At 29.5% G+C, this 22,807-nt stretch overlaps 1 protein-coding gene across 6 annotated transcripts in view; it reads right to left on the reverse strand.

Moving 5' to 3' along the window:
* ab (BTB/POZ-zinc finger protein abrupt) overlaps positions 1-22,807 on the reverse strand; it is a 45,076-nt gene that overhangs the window by 21,358 nt on the left and 911 nt on the right. For 5 of the 6 annotated variants that reach the window (XM_070650160.1, XM_070650159.1, XM_070650163.1 and 2 more), the window contains exons 2-7: positions 14,752-15,209; positions 7,293-7,472; positions 6,921-7,036; positions 5,995-6,205; positions 5,541-5,840; positions 5,213-5,420 (exon numbers count right to left, since the gene is read on the reverse strand). In XM_070650160.1, the coding sequence (XP_070506261.1) occupies positions 5,213-5,420; positions 5,541-5,840; positions 5,995-6,205; positions 6,921-7,036; positions 7,293-7,451 (994 nt within the window). In that variant the 5' untranslated portion in view covers positions 7,452-7,472; positions 14,752-15,209. Of the gene's footprint in view, positions 1-5,212; positions 5,421-5,540; positions 5,841-5,981; positions 6,206-6,920; positions 7,037-7,292; positions 7,473-14,751; positions 15,210-22,807 lie in introns of all 6 variants that reach the window. The other variant, XM_070650162.1, reaches the window with a different exon arrangement.

The following is a 22,807-nucleotide window of genomic DNA, read 5'->3' on the forward strand; positions in this document are numbered from 1 at the left end:
ATTCTCAATTTTTCATTCTTTGTCTCAAATCTCATTCACTTACCCCAATTATAAACCCTTTTTTCCCTCTATAGAATTAAGAAATACTCCAAAAAGGAATAGAAATGAAGATGGGAATAAAACTACAACAAAAAAAAAAGTTTGAAGAGATAAAATAAAGTTTTATGTCAAGTTGATATTTTTGGATTTCCATCTCTCATTTTCTCACACTCACCCTTATCTTCTCATCCTCTTCTTTAAAGATTATTGAGAATGCTGTGTCTCTCACGCCATAATTTTTACTTCCTCATCCCATTCCACTCCGCCACCCAAACAAAAACATACCCGAGCATACACACAGCATGAGAGATGAAAAACTACTATAGTCGTAATATATATACCACTTCAATTTTTGAATAGCTTCTACACTTATTCGTGTTGTCCCTCTTTTTTTTATACATTCGCATTTAAATTGAATTTATGGATAGAAAAAGAAGGATAAAAAAAAGTGGACATATAACAGAAGCAAGTGAGTGATAAAGGGAGACATAAAACTTTGCTTTTGTTTGATACCCAAAAAATAGGCCTCCAAAAAGGAATGGGCAACGTCCCCCATTCAATTGTTGTTCAGCAAGACATCATCAGTGAAAAAAAAAGTATTTTTTTTCACACTGACAAAGATTTTTATCAAAAAGGCAATAAAATAAACAATTTTTGCCACCCCATAACTTAGTTTTGAGCTCTCTATTCACATCTACACGCAAATGTACAGAACAAAAAAATTTTAGTACAGCACTTAATGGGTTGTTTGGAAATGATGTCTCAATTGATATTGTCATACAAAAATATTGCGGTTTCAACAGTCAAAAATTTGAATTTTATGTAAGCACTAACACTATGAAAGGAAATGAAGATTTGCAAAATTTTCTACTTCCAGTTGCATTTTGTCGGTACAGAAGCATTGTAAATGCTTATTTAAGTCCTAATCTAACCAATTAATGCTAAAAAATAAAGTATTTACTGATATTTGGGTTAAAAAATTGAAAATGTAATTTTACAAATCTGAATTGCATAAGAATAACTTTATTTTGCATTTTTAGAACTTTCCAATGCCTTTGTTTGGTAATCTAATAATTGCAGCTTAATTAAATGACTTCCTTAAGGATTTATTTACTCACAATAATGTTTATTCTTCGAAATTCAAAAACATATTAAAATTTGATGAGAAAAGGGTTTTCAACTATGCAAAATATTAATATAATTTGAATTACAAATGAACGTTATTACTTTGTATAGAAATTCTTATTAAATATATCCTAATTAATCTAATATAGTCAAATGTGATGGACCTGATAGCCGAACTATCCCCAAAAAGTATTTCTTTTTTGTTCTGATTTTATAGAAAATGAAGAAGAATAAAAAAATTGTGGAGCTTGAGATGAGAAATATCCTCTTCTTTTTTGTTGTTTGTATCATTTTGATTTTCACCCCGTTTGGTTATTTTTATTATTGTTGAGGAAGCTCTCATAGCATATATAAAAGTTTACGACATACACACATATTATATATTTTGAAATTGTGTGTGCAAAATCATATGGAGCATGAGGATGGTGATAATTTACTTGCAAATAGGATAGAAAATATTCTATAGATATTTTTTACTGTAAGTATGGGGATGAGGCTTACAGCATATCTATCCATAACCAATTCAATTCCTTCACCCCATCCTTGGCATACATAAACAAGCAATTTAAAACACTTGAAACTTTTCGACTTGAAACAATGGACATGATGGAGAGAAAATTGGGTTTATTTTCCTAAACTCGACCACCCATCCATCCATCCCCATCCCACACTCTTGCATCTAAGAAACTACCTAGCTCCTTATTTTCTTTTCCTTTTTTTGTACTATGTCGTACGTATATACATATATTGAACATAATATGTAAGCACAAAAAAAAGGGTTTCTCAATTCTCAATCCATCCATCTATACACACTTTTCATTTGATTCCATACTCAAATGTTCCAAATATACATATATTTATAAAATAAGAATAGAATATACAGAAGGAGGAGATATAGAGGAAAAATTGAAAATCTACATCCCATTTTCTATCTCCAACTACTTAATTTTCCTTCTTTACTTTCCTTAAAAATGAAGAAGAATTGAATAAAAAAATTTTTTTTATATCCAATTGGATTTTATGCCTTATCGTGTGTGTATTTGAAAGTTTTCCTTAGTTTTCATTTTGGACATGAGAAAAAAATATTCATTTTCAAATCATTTATCCGAAGATCAAATTGAGGAATAAGGAAAACCACTAATGGGATGGATATGCTTCTTATTATTGAGAAATATTTTTGGATATTGAGCATTTTTGCAGAATTATTTGTATTATTTTGAGTTGAAATTTAGTTGAAATTTTGTTAACGGATTTTTAAAATTTAAAAATTTAACGGACTTTTAGAATTTGAAAAATGTTTTCATTCATTGAATTCATTTTAAATTCCCAAATTTAGAATTTCCCTTATTTTAAAGCATCTAGAGCTCCTTAAGATCTTAAAAAAGATATACAATGTAAAATAAGATTAACTGACAATATTCATCCCATTCTGTACAATAATCACACACCAGAAAATCTGAAAACGGTCAGTAAAGTGACCAATCTCCTAAATCACATGACATAATGACTTGTTCAAGCAATAGGATCAAGATTCAGTCGTGAAACACATGATTGAATTTTTCAACTATAAAGTTCATATTTTATGTGGACGATACATGATGAATGGACAATAGTCGAGTTTTGTCTCCCGTTCCTCCCCAACAGAAATAAGAAAAGTTTAAGCTCCGGTCATAAACACATAAATTTTCTCTCCCCGTAAAGTCCAACAATATATATGGTACGACAAAAATGAAGAATTCGTTTCCTATCTAAAGTAAGAACAAGAAAAGAATAGAAAAATAGCACTTTTTTTCCATCTGTACATGTGTGTGAAGCAGTTCACATGAAATGTAATGGAAAAACATTCATGTGCCTTTTATGTGTACATGGCATAAGGAAACTTTTTTTTTCCAATTCTCTCATTTCTCTTCATGCAATGCCTTCTACTTCTTATTTTTCTAAAGTTTTCCCAAGCATTTTGCAGGCCAAATGGAAAAGGGCCCTTTTTTCCTTTTTTTTTTTCTTGAAAAATAAGACGATGCCAATGGAAAGGAAAGAAAGGAAAAGAAAAATACCCCCAAATGGTATATGAAATATACACATATAGTCAGTGAGAGTTTAAAGATGTATACTTTGTTTTTTTTTTTTTTTCGTTTTATCCATCGTTGCCCCCCTTCAAACCTCATCTCCACATGTGAGGCTCTCCTTTCAGTTTCTGTCGGAACATACATGAATTTCAAATAAAAAAAAAAGCGATATCAGTTTGTTATATTGTATACGATGTGTGATACATAAATATATTTAATATCATTTCAACAAACTGTAAACTTATATGTACATACATGCCTTTTTCTTCCTTATTTCTTTTGTTTTTTTTTTATTCCTCTAACAATTCTCATAGTCGATATACTTGGATAATATATATACACAATGTATAAGTAGTGAGTGAGGTATATGGACAAACGAAGGTCACATAGATAAATTTAATTTACAAAACAGAATGAAGAATTTATATATACATTTCTGGTGTGAATTATTTATCGACTGGACATGCAAAGTTGAATGACTATTGAATTTTTTAACAGAAAAACTTTGATTTTTTAAATCTTTGAGGATGTCAAATTGGGGTGCTTGGGGTAAAATTAGCTAATGTTGGTGAATTCTGAGGTTATTTAGGATGTTATGCTGAATTTTTACAATTTTTAAGGATTCGAACTGTCTAAAAGTTGACGAAATATGTTAGAATTCAGTAAATTTAATCAATCAGGAATTCAGTAAATAAACTTAATTTAACTGATTCAGCGAATTCAAATTTTCCAGAACAATTCAGCTTTGTAGATCAAAATTAACTGATTCAGCAATACAATCTCAATCCAGCTGAATGATCTTATTTCAGATGACTCAATAGATTCAGCACAATTCAGCTTAAAAATTCTAAATTGGCTTAATAAGTAAATTACACCCAATTCAGCTAGAAGATCTGATTCAGCAAAACTTAGTAAAATAAGATTAATTTTGCTGATTTAGTTAATTTAGTATAATTCAGCTTGATAAGGTTACTTTAGTTAATTCAGCACATTTCAGCTGATTGAGCTTAGTTTAGTTGATTCAGCTAAATTCAGCTGGCTAAGCTCATTTTTGCTGATTCAGTAAGTTCATACAATTCAGCTGGCTCAGAAAAATATACCCAAGTGAATCCATTTTATTCAGCAAGTTCAGTCTATCGATCTAGTTCAGAACGTTCAAAAGTTTATTAATAAAATCCCAAAAATTCAAAAACATAACCAAACATTGTAAAACCACATTTTTGGAAAAAAGTCAGTCAATGGGATCAAATCATTTTCCCAGTCAAATTCCAACAGTCCTCAGCCACAAAAAAAAACCCATCAAAATATGTTCAATTTGAAGAAAAAATATTCCCTCAGAGCAGAAAATTGACAAATCGAGAATAGTAAATTTAATCTATGCCTCAAAAAAAAAAAAAAAAAATTTGGACGGAATGAAGTAAAGAAAAATAAAAGAAAGGCGAAAAGCACACACATAGTCGAATAAAAAAAATAGAAAGGATATATATAAAGAGAAAAATTTTACGACTTGACCATTTTTCTCCCCAAAAAAATTTTCATTCGCATATAGATTGTTCACATGTTTGTTAAATTTGCCGCCCTCAGCTTACGCTTCCTTTAACTCAAACAAAAAAGTGTTCTCTACATTCATATTCAGCATATTACAGCCTTATAAAATGTCTTGAAATATAGTTTCGATTCGGAAATGGTAAATTGGTGGTAAGGGGAATGAAAAAGGTAGTTGAAAAGAGCTATTTCATCCCAATACTTTTGGATATACTGAAATGCATACTATTACTTTATATCTCTTAGGTTATTGCGTAGAACGGAAAAAAATGAAATGTTCTTTTCTGACATTATTGAATTTGTTAATAAAAAAATATTTCATTTTACATTCTTTTTTTTTCTTCATCGAGGCTTGTTCTACATTTTTCTTTATATTCTATATCATTTGTAAGGAAAATTGAAATGTACGAAACTGAAAATGAGAATTTTAAACTCACCAAAGTTGTCACTCATACCAGATGGTCCTGGTAATAATCCGGGTAGATTTTGAAGGCCCAAAAATGAGTTCTGGAAGGTTGGTGTTCTTGAGTGATCGAGCGAACCATTTAATCCATCATGTACATCGCCAGCATCAGAAGCAACCGTATCGCTGCTATTTGAATCCTCACCGGTACTTTGCGCTTGAAGTGATTGCAAATCCGGATGCTTTATTTATAAAGGAAGAAAAAAGTCGTATTCAATAAAAATTGTACCCAAATGTGTTGTTATGTGAGTCTTTCATCATGGGAAATAAATAAAAAAGTATCAAAAAATTTTGTTTCATACCTGTGTTGGTATTGTTAACGTCGGTCCACCTTCTAAAGCTTGACTCAACAATGATTCTTTCATTTCCACACTTCTGTCACGTTCCGATCGAGATTCTTTCGATTTATCACGATCACGTCTCAATGCATGCTGTTGTAAGCTCGATGCTAAATGATCGCGAACGACCATTTGTTCATCCGTAAGTCCATGCTGTCTCTTGTAAAGCTCGGCTGATTTTATTCGTTTTTGTGGTGGTGGTGTCGGTTGCGATGAATCATCTGTAATCATATCCCATGGAATTGATGTTGAGCTTTGATTTTGCTTTATATTCACAATTTAAAATTTTTTTATTGAAATTTTCAATTTGTTCAGAAATTTTAAAGTGATTAGCAAAAATTGGGTAAATGAAATTAAAAAAAAGAAAAATGTTTTTGGTTAGTTGGGGCATATTACGACATTAACCTATGTGACTAACTGGAGAGGTTTTCATCTCTTTGCTCAGCGACGTCAATGCTGGAAGAATTGATGATGAATTAAGGGAAGCATTATGTGAAAGATTGCTTTTATTTAGTGAATGATGATTATTGGTAACTTCAGCAAGTCCACGAATCTGCAATAAATGTGCTGTCTTAAGGAAGTCACTAAGTTGCTCTTGTCCGATGTGAACTTCGCCATTATACATAAACCTGTGAAGAAGAAATTGTAAAAATTGTTAAAATTTGTTGATTTTTGACTGTTTCTGGATGTTTAGTGGATGATCCTTGATCTAACTGAGTTATTGATTGGCACTTGAATAGTATTTGTTCTTTTAATCTCTATTAATCAATTTAAAACTGACAAAAATGAAAATTGAAACTTTTTTATAAAAGTAATCAAAACCGAGATGACAAATTTTGGATAATCGAAATATTTGAATTAAAATTGACAGTTACAAAGTAAATTCAGTCATAAAACATGAAAAATCGGATAGAACATTACACAAAAATGCCCATTGTCCAACCTAGTTCCAAAAATACTAGAATTCTATAATAAATTAACTTATCATGAGTTAACTCATTAGCAATATTAAATCAAAACATTTCTATATAAACAAAACGGACAGAATATATACACATATTTTTTTATAATCAATAACTGACAACAACAAAGTGCTGTACACAGAATAGCATAGAAAAAAATGAATATTCTTCCGTTTTTTTTTTCGCTATTATTATTATTTTTTTTCCACATACAATGGAATTTTTGTGATCTTTATTTTTACTTCACTAAATGTAATAGAAGCTAAAATAGCCACATTTATATTCCAATTTTTTTTTTCGCTGTGCTCTATGTGAGCTGTTGTTGCCACAAATAATCTGACTTCTATTAATTCATTTAATGTCCATTTTCATTAATACACACCTTAACAAATTTTCCACGTCTTCGGAACGAATGTCTCGAAGAATAACGATTGGATGTTCGCAAGGATTGGCCTTTAGTAATTTACGAAAATATGGACTGCATGCGCTCAATACCACCTTTATGAAGAGAAAAAGAAGAAAAATAGAATAACATTTTTATTATTCGATTCATTCATTATTTTTTTTTTATTCTGCACGTCCCTTATTACAATGGAAATGAAAGATTATTTCATGAGCAAAAATACAAAATATTGAGGAGGTGAAGTATAAAAAAAATGAATTAATTAAGAAATATTCGCTGTTCGACAAACGAACAACGGTTACTAAAAGATTGCGTGTTATAAGTTGATTTTTTAATCAAAAGCTTCATTACCTTATGGGCAGTAAATGATCGCTGATCACACGCCAATGTAACATCAACAAAATCCTCTTCATCGCGTAAATGTCGAAACGATGACAATATTGATGATTGAAAATCATTCCATTTTAAAGCATATTGCTGATCGGATGGCGTTGGTGATGATATATCCATCCTGAGGTCAATGTTGCTGTGCTGTAATGAGAAGAATTGATATGAATTATTAGAATTTTATTACCGAGATGATCGAATTTATTCAAACTTTAAATGATTGTTGAGATTTTTGAATATTTATTGACAGTTAGGAATTTTGAATTTGTAATGACACTTGAGAATTTTTTAAATTCAAAATGACAGTTGAGAAATTTTTAAATTTAAATTGACAGTTAATAAAATTCAAAATGACAATTTTGAAAAAAAAAAGTTGACAAAACTTTTACATCCCAGAAATCAAAGCAAACTTTGTTCATTCCACAATCGTCCGCAAAAAAAAAACCACGTGAATGACATAATTGATCGTTTTATTTTTAGCACCGCATGTTCAGACAGAAAGTCTCCTCATTCAAGTCGCATTTCCCGTATATCAAAGAACATTTTTTTTCTTCTTTTTTATTTGTAAATTCATAATAAATTAATATCGGTGTGTATGTCATTGAATTGACTTCTTTATGTCTCAATATTGTCATCATCAAAATCGTTATAAAAGGCATTCAAAGTTAAACTTTGAATCAATGTGAAATAACATAAATATATATCTTCATGTCATGCTACTGCTACTGTCGTTGCTGTTGTGTTTGTTGTCATATTGTCACAAGGTATGGAAGACACTCGATTTTATGATCTCAAAATTGATACTAAAGCACATTATCTATGATTCATTTTATGGATGCATTCATTCATAACATAAAATAAAAAGTTACTCTTCTCGTTTTTTTGCCTTAAAAACAATCAAGGCTCTCCTTTTTCTCTGCCATAATGTCTATACCGACAATGTTTTTTGTAGGCATGCAGACACAATGACAATACGACGATGACAATAATAATTCAGTATATGTGCGTGTTTGTGACATACGTCGTCGTTATCGTTGCGATTTTTGTCTCTTTTTTTTATATATGATTCTCATTCCGTATGTATTTTAATACTGCGAATGTATACGGCATTTAATTAAAATGCATCATCGTCGTTGTGTATAGGCAGAGAAGTGAGCAAGCAACAGAGAAGTAGAATATTCTGCATTGATATGTCATTCGTGTGCTTTTGACTCAATTTTTTTTTGTTTCTTCTTTATACTGTATTATGTATTCATTCTTTCTTCCCTTTTTTTGTAATTTCGCGGGCTGCACCATATGACTAAATAAAATGAATGAATGAATGTGTGAACATACGAGGATGGGAAGTGAAAAACGTTCTTTTTTTCTGTGTTGCTAAAAATAAAATAATAACTTTTTTTTTGTACCGTGAACAATGAATTATCAGCTAAAGTTTTTGGTGTTTCGGGTGGATATGCATATGTGGGACATAAGGTGATGTCATGATCAGATTGGATATTTTTTATAGAAGGAAATCAATTTTGAGTTAGTTTGATGATATGGAATTGAATTAGAGGGATTTATGAGATTGTCAGGGATTGGACATTGCTGAAGTCTATGAGAATGGGTGGAATGCTGATATGGATCAGTTTGTGTTGAACACATAGTTTAGAAGACAGTTCCCAACCTCAAAAGCTTGTCTTTAGTATGCACATCATTAATACCCAGATTCCGAGTGATAAAGAATACATTTTGACTAATTAATCTGGAAATTATTGTCAAGTCGGTGTCTAGTTCTATGTTTTCCTCAAGAATCGGTTCCAAAGTATTGGTTTCGATGAATATTCAAGACTAAGACCGAGAACGAGACCGAGGCCGATACTAAATCCGGGACTATAAGGGAAAACTTCAAAATTTCGGAACTTGTCGGTTCTGAAATTGGGAAGTCTTAGACTTGGTTTCCTGCACGATCTTCAGATAAATCCAAAATCCACTAAAAATACCCATCCATAAATTAATATCCTTTAAGTCTTAACCCAATCTACATTATTAATCCACAAAAATACAACAAACTTCTGTTTCTATTTCTTGCAAGTTTCCACTTGTTTTCTACTTTTCCTCTTCATCCATATGTGCAGATGTCATTCTAATAATTTTTATGTATGTCGCGGAAAAAAATGCCATTTCCGGGAGCCGCGTGTACAAATTATTTTTATGACTATCTGTGTCTCACATATCTGCTTAATAAAGTAACAACAAAAAAATGCCTTTTTGTGTCTTATTTTGGTACTTCTGTTTTTAAATATAAAAAAAGGCCAAACATTTCATGTAATAATATTAAGAGGCTTTAATTAGACACAATAGAAGTCCAGTTTTATTTCTTACCATCTATCTACGTACATGTACATTCAATATACATACAAATTTTTGTATTTTTTTTGTTTTTGTTTTGTTTCAAGAAATAAAACTTCATTTGAATGACAAGTCGCTAATAAAAAGCATTACTTAAGCCTCTAACTATTTTTCAAGTAAATTTTTCATACACATTGTCTTACACAGACTACGTCTATTGCTTTGTCATTTCCAACAAAATGTCTTTGAATATTTATCTGAACAATTAAAAGCTTGGACGCGATCCCACAGCATTGGGCACTTCTTCTTCTCTACTTTGTCTTCTTTTTTTGCGATTTTTTGTTGTTTATGTTAATCAAAAGTTGTTAAATTAGTCAATTTCTTGAAAAAAAAATAGCAATTAAAATGTCTTTTGTGTGTCGAAGTACTTGAATGTAAGCCCAGAGATATGCAATGGTAGTAAATGCTTACTAAGCATTGCTTAGTGACCTATTAAATGTTAATTAAATTAGGCAAATGTGCTAAAAATGTTAATTTGTGTCTCTTGATTGCTTTGTCCTTTCGCTTCAATGATGCGGTGGATTTTTTTTATATAAGTAAATTATGAAATATTGTCTACGATTGGAAATTACGTGAAAGTTAATTTAATTGTTGATTGTTTGTTTTTTAAATTGAGGTGAAATTTTGCGTCATTGTTGCAGAAGAATTGTATTTTTAGCATCATTTGAAGCGCTGATTTACTAACTTTTGCATCTATAGATGCAGAATTTTTTGAAGCAGAACTCAAATGTTCTTGCATCTTTTGGTGTAAAAAAAATGAAAATTTGATGCAAAAATAGAAAAAACTTTCCTTCAATGATGCAAAAATTCAAAAAATGTCGGTTACAAATTTTGGATTCAATTGAATTAAATAGAAAATAACTAAAAACTAAACGCAGCATGCATTATTGAAGTAATAATGCAACATTTAAAATTGTACTTCCAGTAACCTTTCTAAAAAGTCTCAAAAAATGACTCACAAGCACTTCATCAATTAATCAACATAAAATATAACAATGACTAAAATCGATGAAAAATGACAAGCACTTGCCCATTCACTGGGCCTATTTTTATTTATTTTGTTGTATATTTCCAATGAGTAAAGCGGACAAGACATTTTGTAAGAGGCTATAAAACCTATGAATCTAGTGGGACACTCATACAACAATTAACAATTACAATTGAAAGCCGTTAATTGAATTTTTGAATGCTGCTTATTAACACATTTAGTTGTCTTGAATTATAAATTTTTTTTTTGTTTCTTATTTCGTTTGTCTTCTCGCATACCTCTCGCTGAGCATGTACGAACGAGAGAAAACATAGAAGAAATAACTAAGAATAATAATAAAAATAATGCCTTCCCTGTGACCATTTCGCGCGTATACTAAATAGTTTAATAGATTAATCACGAAGAAATTAACTCTAATACCTCTATTACTGGCTACAAGTACCTACACATGCCATAGCGTTTTTTTGAGACTCTATTATTTTTAATATTTCTATTTTTCTTCATTTTCTTTTCCACTACTTTATTTCTTGGATATTTGGTAATTCATTTTGTATGTATGATGGGGTTTCTTAAGCTTAAGGTTGATTATTCCGGGTAATTTTCGTTATTTTTATTTGTTTTCATTTATATGGATTAGAGAACATGAATTTTAATTAATTTAAGGTTTTATGTTTAAAATACCGTTAAATTTTTAATTCAAATGCTGTTTTAGCGACTTTTGCGATTTCAAAACTAAAAAATTCGTTATTTTGATTTTTCAACATTAAAAAATCCGTCAAAGTCTTTGAATTTTTGAAAAACGTTAAATAGAATCATTTCAAAAGTCTTTGAATTTTTGAAAAACGTTAGATTAGAACTCAATTCAAATCTCAAATAACCGTTAAAAAGTCAAATTCTATTTTCAAGCCTTTAATGACATAATTTAATCTTAAATCATCTGGTCTATCTCAAATCTCAAACAGTAAGCCCTAATCCAGAAGTTTTTAATACTTTTTAACTTACTCATTCACATTACGTTCACAAAAATATTTCTTTTAAGAACCCCAAAAAAAAACTGACAGTAACAGCGATAAAAGTGCGACGTTGTCGCAAACTGGTAATTAGTGTGTATATAATACACGAAGTCATATATGAAGTATAAATAAAGTAAGCGCTTTTGCATTTACCGGATAAGTGTTAAAATTTTAAAATTTATGTCAATTGATTTTCTAATTTTCGACTTTCAATTAACTCTGAAGTGAGTAAGAGATTATTTTTATGGATTGGAGAGGGACATTTTGGAACGTTTATTTGTTGTATGCTTCCATGCAGTCAATTTACCTGCTTTTTTTTGTGTAAAAATTCTTCGATTTATTTCATTCGATTTATCGACGTTTAGAGGATCTCATTTTTCAGGTACACGCAAAGGCTTATAATGTGAGATAAATTGCCATCGATGTGAGTCTCCTTGCCCGAGCGACACAAGTGAAGGAGAATTCGTTGCGGAACTGAAAGGTTCCGCCAAATCTCTTTAATTGACTTCAAATGGCTGCTGTCGTTTGGTGTTTCCATAAGGTTTAGCAGAGCCTGTAGGGGCCCCGTGCCAGAGCCTCCTTCACATGTGTCGCTCGGGTACCCAATATTATTTAAGTCAAAAGAATTTCTCGGAGGTCTCATAATAAATAATATTTTTTGAAGCACTTACAAATGAATGGACTTTTTAGAAATGAGACACAGTAACAATATGTAAGAACTCGTTTGTTGCTGCTGCTGTTGATGTCTCTTCCTTTTTATATCATTTTATATTGTCTTTATGGTGATTCGGGTACTTTTTTTTCTTTCTTTTTCTTTAGATTAAAATAAATATTTTTAATGTCTGGTCCATCGAAAAGAATCCACAGAAAAAAAACACGTTTCTTTATTTCTTCTCTTACTGTGTTTAATATAAAGCACACACATATTCTAATTCCGATTTCATTTGTTTCTTTTTCTTCTTTTCTTTTTTTTTTTTTGGACACAACAAAAAATAAAAATTTATTCAAAATATTTTCAAGAAAAATTACTAAAGTATTGCTTTGGGTATGTGGGGGGACTTAGCGCGGTTTATATGAAAATTAAGCTTGGTATAAAGTCTAGTTTACAGTAGTTAAACGTAACTATGAGTCATGAAGCTCTTACGATTGTTTTGTGTCAAATTTAGTGTTTAACGGTCAAAATAAATTTAAATTTGATTGACTTGAAGTTGGCTGTAAGTCATGAAAATTCAAATGGAAAATTACAGTTGAACGTCAAATTGACGATCACGTTAAATTGACGACAAATCATAATTCTAATCAAAGTATTCGATTACTGACCAAAATCCTTCAATATGCTAACACTCATTCATAACCCCATCACATACTGTTGATCAAAATCAACCAAAGGCCTAAAAAGCACTTAAAAACGCGCTCTTAAGACAGAACTCAAGCAAAAGAACCCGAAAAAAAAGAAGTAGAAAACATTTTAAGAGATATCATTTGTTACAATGAAAATTAAGCACAGTCGACAATTTCTTAATTCCTTTTCATTCTTGTATGGGATCATTGTTGGTTCATTGCTTCACCATACTGACTTCTGACTGCTCCTAATGTTTCTTTTTCTTTGGACTCTCTTTACTTTTTTTTTTATTCGGTGGTAAACAGAAGAGATAAACACACGACATTCAAAAAATTATCCACATGCATATTATTGTGTGCTGTATATTGACTATATGGAATGGAATGAGATATAAAAAAAAATATAATAAATTACTTAATGTCGTCGTTTACTTTTAATTCATTACTGAATGAATAAAATTTTTGAGGCTTTCGAAATGTAAATTCTGTTTTTTGCTTTATTCCTTCCCATTTGTTCCATACACTCAGTAAACTATGAGTAAGTAAATGAATAGTAGGTGATGGGAATTTGTTGAAATCATACAGAAAAAAAATATTGGTACGTACGCTTGAGGTGATGATTCATGATCCGATATATTGCGGATGATAGAAAGTAATTTCAAAGATTTATTCCGTACGGTAATGAAGAATATAATTTAAAGATAGATTATGAATGGGTGTGGATGTCGTAATTTATCTAATATACAAGTTTTTGATTAGAGTTAGAATTTTCATTGATTTTTTTTTTACTGAGGAACGGATTTATTTCGTGTACGATGATGATGGAAGTAAATATCTATGTACGCCTTGTAGTTTATGAATAGATATGAAGATATTTAATTAATTTAGAGAATAAAATGCTTGCTTCGTTTAGTTAATGTTGCGATATGATCGGAAATACTTCGCATTTTGATATTGTAAATTATTCATGGGTAATTTCTGTACTGTTTTTGAATGCTTAATGAATTTGATTAGACATTTCGGAGGTTCTAAAATTAGAATTTTTTAGGTTTTTGATGATTTTTACAATATTCTTCAATTTTTTTGCAAATTTTGACTAATTTCTTCAATTTACTTTAGTTTTGATTAGTTTAATCGAAGTAATCGAGATTGTGGCTCACTAATATCATAATTTCAGTGTTTACTATGCTAAATTAGAGAAGAAAATTCAAATTTTTAAATGTAAACAAACGAAATTCTCTAGAATTTCCCGCCAAAATCAAAAATTCATTATTTCTCACTGATTTACATCAATAAACCATTATGGCACATAACTAACAGCACCAACTGTCCAATAACAATCTCAATTAATCAAAATATTATGTCACTTTGACAGATTTCATGTCTCAAATGCATAAAAATATATTTAAAAATGCTCATAGCATTTTCAACTTCCTAATTCTTCTTATTCCACACATATTTTACACATTCACATAAATGTACAAGCTTCACATTACTCAACTGTCGCAGTATTTCACAGCAATAAGCAAATAGTGAGTAAATTTAATTCAACTTGAAAATATAAATTGAACTTAAGGCACGGTCACCATATATTGCAAATAATTCGTGACAATAGCTAGCATGTACATATGTATAGGAGTAAAAAGATGGAAGTAGAATCAAATATTTTGTCAATAAAACTTTTACTTACCCAAATATAAAAATTTCGTATCCTTTCTGATCTTTTTTGCTGCTTTTTGTTGACTTCTTTTTCTGTTTTCTGTTAACTAATTTACGAGTTTATCTAATTATTTTCTTATTTTGCTCTCTCATTCACACGACTTTTTGATAAAAAATACACAATTTAACTCTTTTTTGTATAAAAGAACTTAAAAAATTTCCTTCGTTATACAAAATTGGACTGCATCGATTCTACACATTGCATAAATTCCATTTGTTCTGATGAGTAAGAGAGATAGAATGAGAGGAGACTTTATCACTTAATTTCGGCTTCTGGATTTTAATATATTTGTCATTGCACAAAATATTATTTAGCAATTCTATAAAAATATCTCCTTTTCGAATGTTATTCTTATTATCATAAATATTGTTGTTGTTGTTGATTATTTTCTCACATGTGGGCGATGACGATGATGACGACGACGATGACTGCAGGATAGAAAAAGAAAGTGCAAAAGTGAGATGATGTGATAAAAAAATACAATAAAAATTTTCGAGTTTCGGCAATCATTTGTGTGTGCATGTTCTTATATATGTGACACATATGGACAATAATGCTGAATTCTTGAATATACGGCAGAAAACAAGTCAGGAAATGAATATAAATTGAAGACTTGAGTGACTTTTTTTGGCGGTAGTGATTGAAAATTATTCATATAAGTCATTAACGGTTATTTTTATTTTAAATATTCAAAAGCACGTTTTTATGCTCACTTCGAGAAGTTTTTTGCTTATTTCTCGATAATTAAGTAATATTTTAAAAACAAATGTCGTTTGTTTTATAAAAATAAATGGCAAAAGTCAAATGAAACAATTTTAAGCCTACTACGATCGTTTAACATCAAATAATCTGACAAAAACGCAATATAACCTCAAAATTGACTCTAACACTCATATTTCCGATCAAATTATAAAATACACGATAAACTATTTAACAATTCTCCAGATTCCATCAAAATGATTAAAAAAATCGCATGTGCAATGCAAAAAAAAAAATTGCGCTAAAAAAACTTTTTCGTAGGAAACAAAAATTGCTTTTAATCGACATCAATTGACAGTCGTTATTTTATATTTTATTCTGTTCATACTTTGACTATCTCGCAATGATTTAATATCATTTCAAGTGAAGTTCTTCTTAGTGTAAAGTAAACTTTTGTGAATTATTTTGCCCTCTTTATGTTAGTCACAACGAAAATTGAATGTCGCCGTACAATACAATACAATACAATGAAAGACAATTGAACTTTATGTACGATTCAATATTATACATATAGCCTAAAAACTATAAACAACGAATTCGCCGAAAATACAATTCTAACATTCGACGTAATTAATTTTAATTAATTTTCAATTAGAAACATGATTAAAATAATAAAAAAAAAACAGAGAGAAGAAGCTCGAAAATTTCCAACACACGATAAATAATACACGAACACGATACAAGTGAAGCCCGAGCGATTTGCCAATAATCATAAGAATTAAAATTCTTGAATTAAGTGTATTGATATGATCAGGGGGAAGCCAACTAAGTGTCATGTGTAAAATGATATGTAGAAGTATGGATTGATGTGTAAAATTTGTCATTTGATGTGTAGAATAAATCATTTAATGTGTGGAAGTTGTCGTTCGATGTGTAAATTGATATGTAAATCACTATCTGATGTGTAAAGTTGATATGTAAAAACAAAAAATTATTCAAAAATCAATAAGAAATTAATTAAAGACAATATTTTGTCACAAAGCAACTCATCCCCCTTTTCATATAACGATTTATGCTATTCATAAGCTAGTTATTGAGTAGTTGTACGCGGTACAGAGAGCGAGACGAAAATTTCCATTTTTTTGGGTGGTATGAGAAATAGTGAATGCCAAACATTACCATGGTATAAGCTCCTCACTCATTCAAATAAATAATTTTCTATAACTATAGAAAGAGTACACAATTTTCCATTTGCAGAAAATTTTAATGTATACGGAATATTATTTCGTTTTTACGTTCAATTGTAGCAAAAAAAGCGTTCTAGCATTTTATTGATTAAATAATTAAATTTTAGTACGTTAAATTAAACCGATTAATTTTTTCCCTTCCATAGCCTTTTTTTTATTTCGCTCCTTCTCACTCACACCTAACACTCCGTCTCTGTCTCTATTATAATAGAATGAACAAAAAAAAATATATATAAAAGTTTAGTTCTATTTTCGTAATTTCATTTCAGTTTTATGTTTTAAATGTACAAGTACATTCACTGTAAATGGAAAAAAATTGTTTTCTATATAGTTGGACTAAAAATTGATATTGGAACATACAACAGCATTAAGCGAAGAGACATAGACAAGAGGAAATATAATAACAATTAAATGAGGACATTCGAGAGAGATTCTTTTGAGTTTTATGTACAAAAAAAATATATATAATTAATTTATATGTATTTTGATTTGATTTGTAGCTGAAATATGTTTTTGAAATTGAAACACTTTTTGGTTGTATTATTTTTGGGTGGGATTAGATGAAAGGTTTTTGAAATTGACTTTTAAATTCGATTGTTTCAATGAAATGAGGTGGATTGGTGGCTCATGTAGAAACGAAGCTAGTCAGAACTCATGATTGAAATCTCATGGGATTTAAGTTCGAATCCTATCATGAATTACAGTCAATTTAGACAATTTTGAACTATTTTAAGGATGGGATTTTGAAATTTACATTGAAATCAATCACAAAAGCATTCGATCAGTGGTTGGCAATAAGAGTTCTTGATGCTGATGACGAGATCAAGACCAAGATTACCGGGGACTGCCCGAAGCCGAGACTACTTAAGAATTTGTCGAGATCGAGTATTCGAGAAACCTTAGTTGACAAACCTAAATGCCGGATGGTGTACCGTAGCACAAAGGTTGCCCATTCCTACATAAGATACCCAAATCCCCAACCTCCTCCATCTGTCCCCAGCATCAATCTCCCCTCAAAAACCCAAAACAGACAATCAACTAAACTTGACAGTAAACAATTCAAACATATGCACCTGTGAGTCAACTTTGTTCAATTTACGGACAACAAATGTCAAACTTATAGCCGATTATGACTTCATAGTATCCAAAATATGCGCAATTACTCAAAAATGTATGTATGATCGCAGACAAACAAAACAAAACGAATAAAAACCAAAAAAAATCTTAAAAACAATCGAAATTTATCTCACATTACTTAATGAATTAATTCCCCAGTCAGTTCCAAATTCCCAAACAGAAAAAATTACATATTTGATTGATTTCTTTTAAGATCGTAAGGTCGACATCCATGTGGTAAAGTAGTTAATGTTGTAATTCCAAAAAAAAAAAACTTAATTCAATTAATTCATTCGATTGGCATTAATGAGACTTAAAATAATAATAAAATATTCATGGTTTTTGATGATTATTTTACGGTATTATAGACAATGTTTGCGTGCAGATGGGTGGGCAGATAGAAATTGGTCAATTGATAAAGTTTAATTGTGCATTTCCTTCAAATTATTATTGCATTTGAACCATAAAGTGTAAATCGATTTTACATTTATTAAGTTACAACTAGAGAAGCATAATTCATGACTTATGGATGGAAAACGTGACAAGTGAATCACTCACAATGTCAGGTTGTGTACACAATGTTTTGCGGAATTATGAATGGAAATTAATTAAATAGGATTGGATTTTTTAGTAAATTAGTGTGGGTAGATATCGTGTGGGTGGTAATGATTAGAAATGTGGTACAGGATTGAAGGATTGTGGAGTTTTGGATTATGGTAGAGCACCAAATTGACAAAAGATAGCACAAGTTGGTTAATCGATCCTAAATCTGGGACTAATTGATTGTGACTCCGGCATAGAACCAAATTCCACTGAATCCGGCACAAAATAATAGTGCGACCGGCTTGGGCTTGCATTTTTGATCAATATCCCGATTTGTGCAAGCCAGGACTGTGACTTTCTGTTTAAAGATTGTGAAAAGTTTGAGAAGCACCGTCTTAGAAGATCAAATGCAAGTTTAAGGACAAATTCATAAGAATCTGTCAAATAGGATTCGTACCAACTCAAAGAGCATCAAATCAATGAATATATAGTAAGACTAAGATGTCTGCTCTCATAAGGATCAATTTGAACAGATTCTGATTAGAATCTTTCAATTGGATAACATTTCTAACTTAATTTAGGAAGTAAACCACAAACACTAAGTCCAAAAGTCAGCAATCAAACTCAAATGTACCATTGTCTAGTATTTTCGCAACAAAACCTTCAAGAATAATCAAAAATTTAATTCAATTATCACTGTTCAAACTCAATTCAATTCCTATTTGTGCTAAAATAACTTCAATTAGTGATCTTTTCCATTAAAATCAGTTCCATTAACACGAAAATAAAAATATTCAAAAAATTATCAACATGTGGCATTATAAATATCCTAAATCTTATCAATAAATTTACATATGTAAAGGCATAGCCAATGCTCAATGCTAGATTTAAAACTATAAATTTGACGGTCATCATATTATTAGAAAATGTTTCCAATAAATCAATGATTTCTCGCTGTTTTTGCCGCAAAATAAAATTTATTTTCCTACCACAATCTCCTTTCTGACTCAATATTCAATGAATTAATGGCTTTATGTTCTTGAATTAATTTTTTTTTATCGCATAAAATTTTTTCGCTTTGAAATTCTTAAAATTTCTGTTTTGATAGTCATGGGAACTAGATTGCTTACATTTAACATTTAAGTAAGTGATCTCACTGTATAGTCAAGGATTCAGTTGAATGAATTCATAGTTCATAGGCTTAGACAATGTCGGAAGACAATGAATCAAGATAAAAATGGATGTTAAGGTTGACAAATTGGCAGTGAGTTATGGAATTTTGATATAAAAATTCTAATTCTTGGATTAAATTTTTTAATCCGTGGATTTAATTTTAATCTCAGGATTAAAAATTTAATCCAATGTAAACAAAAACAAATCATTTCAAAAATGCTCAAAACATCCAAAAATCCAACAATCTTCAATCTCCAATCCCATTTAGCTACAACATTCCCCAATTCTTTCCATTCCTTTATTCCATTGTCCTTCTTTTCATGCTTTTATTTCACTTGTGATCCTTAAAAAGTCAAAAAATCTTTTTGTTGCCTTTTTTCTTCGTGCATTGAAGTTTAACTTCTTTTCTCTTTTGTCTCGGACATGAACTAAACTAAAGAATGTTCTTTTTATGATGCTCTAATTATTCGACACGTACAGATGAGTTTTTTTTACCTAATTTAATTAGTTTTACTTCTGTTAATATCTTACAAAAAATTCATGACGGTGATCACATGATGTTAAATTGTACTGTGGCTGTTGGTGATCAGCAGAGAACTCAAGGATGAATGATATGAAAAGCCTTGGTGACTAAATTAACCATTTATGTAGATTCGTAATGATCTTCGTTTCAAAAGAATTTAATCACATTTGCTGTGAATCACTTGGGAGAGAGAATTAATGAAATTGTGACACAGTGATCGTAAATGGGAAGTGAGCGCGGTTTTCTGATGAGGAAATTGTCAAAGTTTTGGAGATCAGTTTTAGGAATTTGTGGAATTTTAATTCAAAATTCGATCAAAATTGAAGTCGATGGTAAATTGATGCATTTTCGCGCCAAAATATGAGCGCGTTTTTCTCATTGAATTTGAAATTTGAATGGAAGAATTTTTGAATTTCAATTATATCTTCCTAGAAATTGGCAAACTTTTAGTCAAATTTTAGAAAATTTTAAGAATGATCAAAAATTAGCGCGTTTTCTCAAACTGGAATATTAATTTTTGCCAATTTTTGCATGTCGCATTCCATCGCATCACACGAAAATTATCACTTATTGCAATCTAAAGACAAACAATCCTTGAATGAAGATCAGTCAACAAAACAACATAATTGACTTCCGCATTGCCAATCTGTCCAGAAAAAAACGCGCTATATTAAATTTTTTTAAAAAAAGAAGACGAAATAAAGTGAGATGATGGGGAAATCTCCTTTACAATATAAAAAGTGAGTGTTCTAATAATAAAAAAATAATATTTTTTTTTTTCGGGTACGCAAGCACAAAACAGTCGCGTTTGGGGGAAAAAAAAATTAAAAACAAAAAAATTAAATATTTTAATTGGAAAATGAAATCTCTTTTTTTTGAAATGATGATTTTTCGTGTATTTTGGTTGTTACTGTTTGCCGCGTGATATTCACTTTGTAAAAATAAAATAAAAGCACCAACTGCTTCACATAATAAATAATCGTACACACATTTTTTTTCATCTTTTTCCTTTTACTTTTTTAAGATAGAGAAATATATGTTATATGTAGATATCTATTTATTTCCTTCATGAAATTTATTTCATTCTGAAAAATAAAGCGAAACATTACTTATCATCATCCATTGAAAATTTGAAAGCATGCTTGCGTCTCTTACATACATGAAGAGGCGATCTTCTCATTGCTACACGCTTTTCTTATTAATTATTGCGTAACAATTTATATTTTATTTTATATTTTGTATTTCGAGTTTTTTTTTTTTCATAATTTTCTATCTATTTGATATTTGGTGCATTTTTTTGCTGTGTTGAATGCGCTTGGGATTGATCACTTTTTCCTCTTTTGAGAATTGAACTTTGTGTTTATTAGGAATTTTTGACTTAGAATTTTAGATTGAACAATTTTTAGACAAATTTGAATATTCTTATTTTACAATTTCATTTTCTTTTCAAATTCAATTAAGATTTTTTTCATGCCGGAATTGAATTTTATGTAATCCAGTATTTCAATACATTTTAATTCCGGGATTGAAAACTCTAAATTCAACTTTAATTTTCAATGAAATATTTCAAATAATATTTGAAAAAGATTTATGATGTAAGTTTACTTTGATCAAAATTGAATGACAAAAATTATGAAAATTAAATGACAAAAATTATGAAAATTAAATTGAAGATTCTCCGTTTTATTTAAAATTTTTCTTAGTGTTTTTCTTACTAGTGAATAGAGTATCAAGTGAATAGAGTCGATCTACAGATCTTAAAAATGTCAAAAGTCAAATATGCGAAATTTGAGAGAACAATTAGAATGATCATATTTTGGATCAAAAAGTCTACAATTGAAGAAGCTAATCTAAGTTAACATAGAAAATTTTATTTTACTAATTTATGCTGTGTTTCAAAATTTGAAACAAGCATCCGAAAACATATAAAATTGAACTGATCATCGATATGAAATAGGAAAATGAAGATAAGAAAATTGTTTCTGCAGTTTTTTCAAAATTTTCACCAAAATTTTTTCAATAAATTCAATTGCTTGTACTTAATAATTGTTATCATAAAACAATTGATCAAATAGTTTATAAATTGATTTTTTTCTTTAAATTATTCTCGATTAAAAAACTTTTGAAACTTAGTTTTGAAAATGAATTGTTTGAAATAAAACAAAAATTGTCATCTTTCATTGTCATCAAGTTAACTTTTTAGCTTAGCAAAAATATATGACTTTTTCAACATTGAAAGAATATTGAATTATTTTGTATTCTTTTAAAATATTTGACAACTTAAGGAAATAAATTCAAAATTTAAATCTTTTGACATTTCTTAGGAAGTTATAAATTTTAAAAGATTCTGATTTTTTCAAAACTTAAGTTTATTTTGCAAATTGGATTCTTTTGAAAGTTTAAATTTATTTAAAGTTTCAGGAGTAAAATTATGAAATTTTCCCTAATCAATTTTTTTTTTAATTTTCATGAAACTTTTGAAAACTATTTTAGTTAAATTTTTTTTGATTTAGATGTTTAAAAGTTAAAATTGAATTTTTCTGTTTTTTTGAAAAATTGTAAAATTGCAAAATGCCAAATTAAATTTTTCTCACAATCTTCAAAGATCTTCAAATGTTGAATTTCAATTAAAGAATTCAATTATTTTAAAAATAATTTAACAATTTAAAAACTTTTAAACAATTTTAAAATGTCTAAAAAAATTTCAAATTTCAATCAAAAAACT

This window comes from Chironomus tepperi, unplaced genomic scaffold, assembly GCF_022539635.2.
Source record: "Chironomus tepperi strain 1889 unplaced genomic scaffold, CSIRO-AGI_Ctep_v1 contig_445, whole genome shotgun sequence".
Lineage (NCBI taxonomy): Eukaryota > Metazoa > Arthropoda > Insecta > Diptera > Chironomidae > Chironomus > Chironomus tepperi.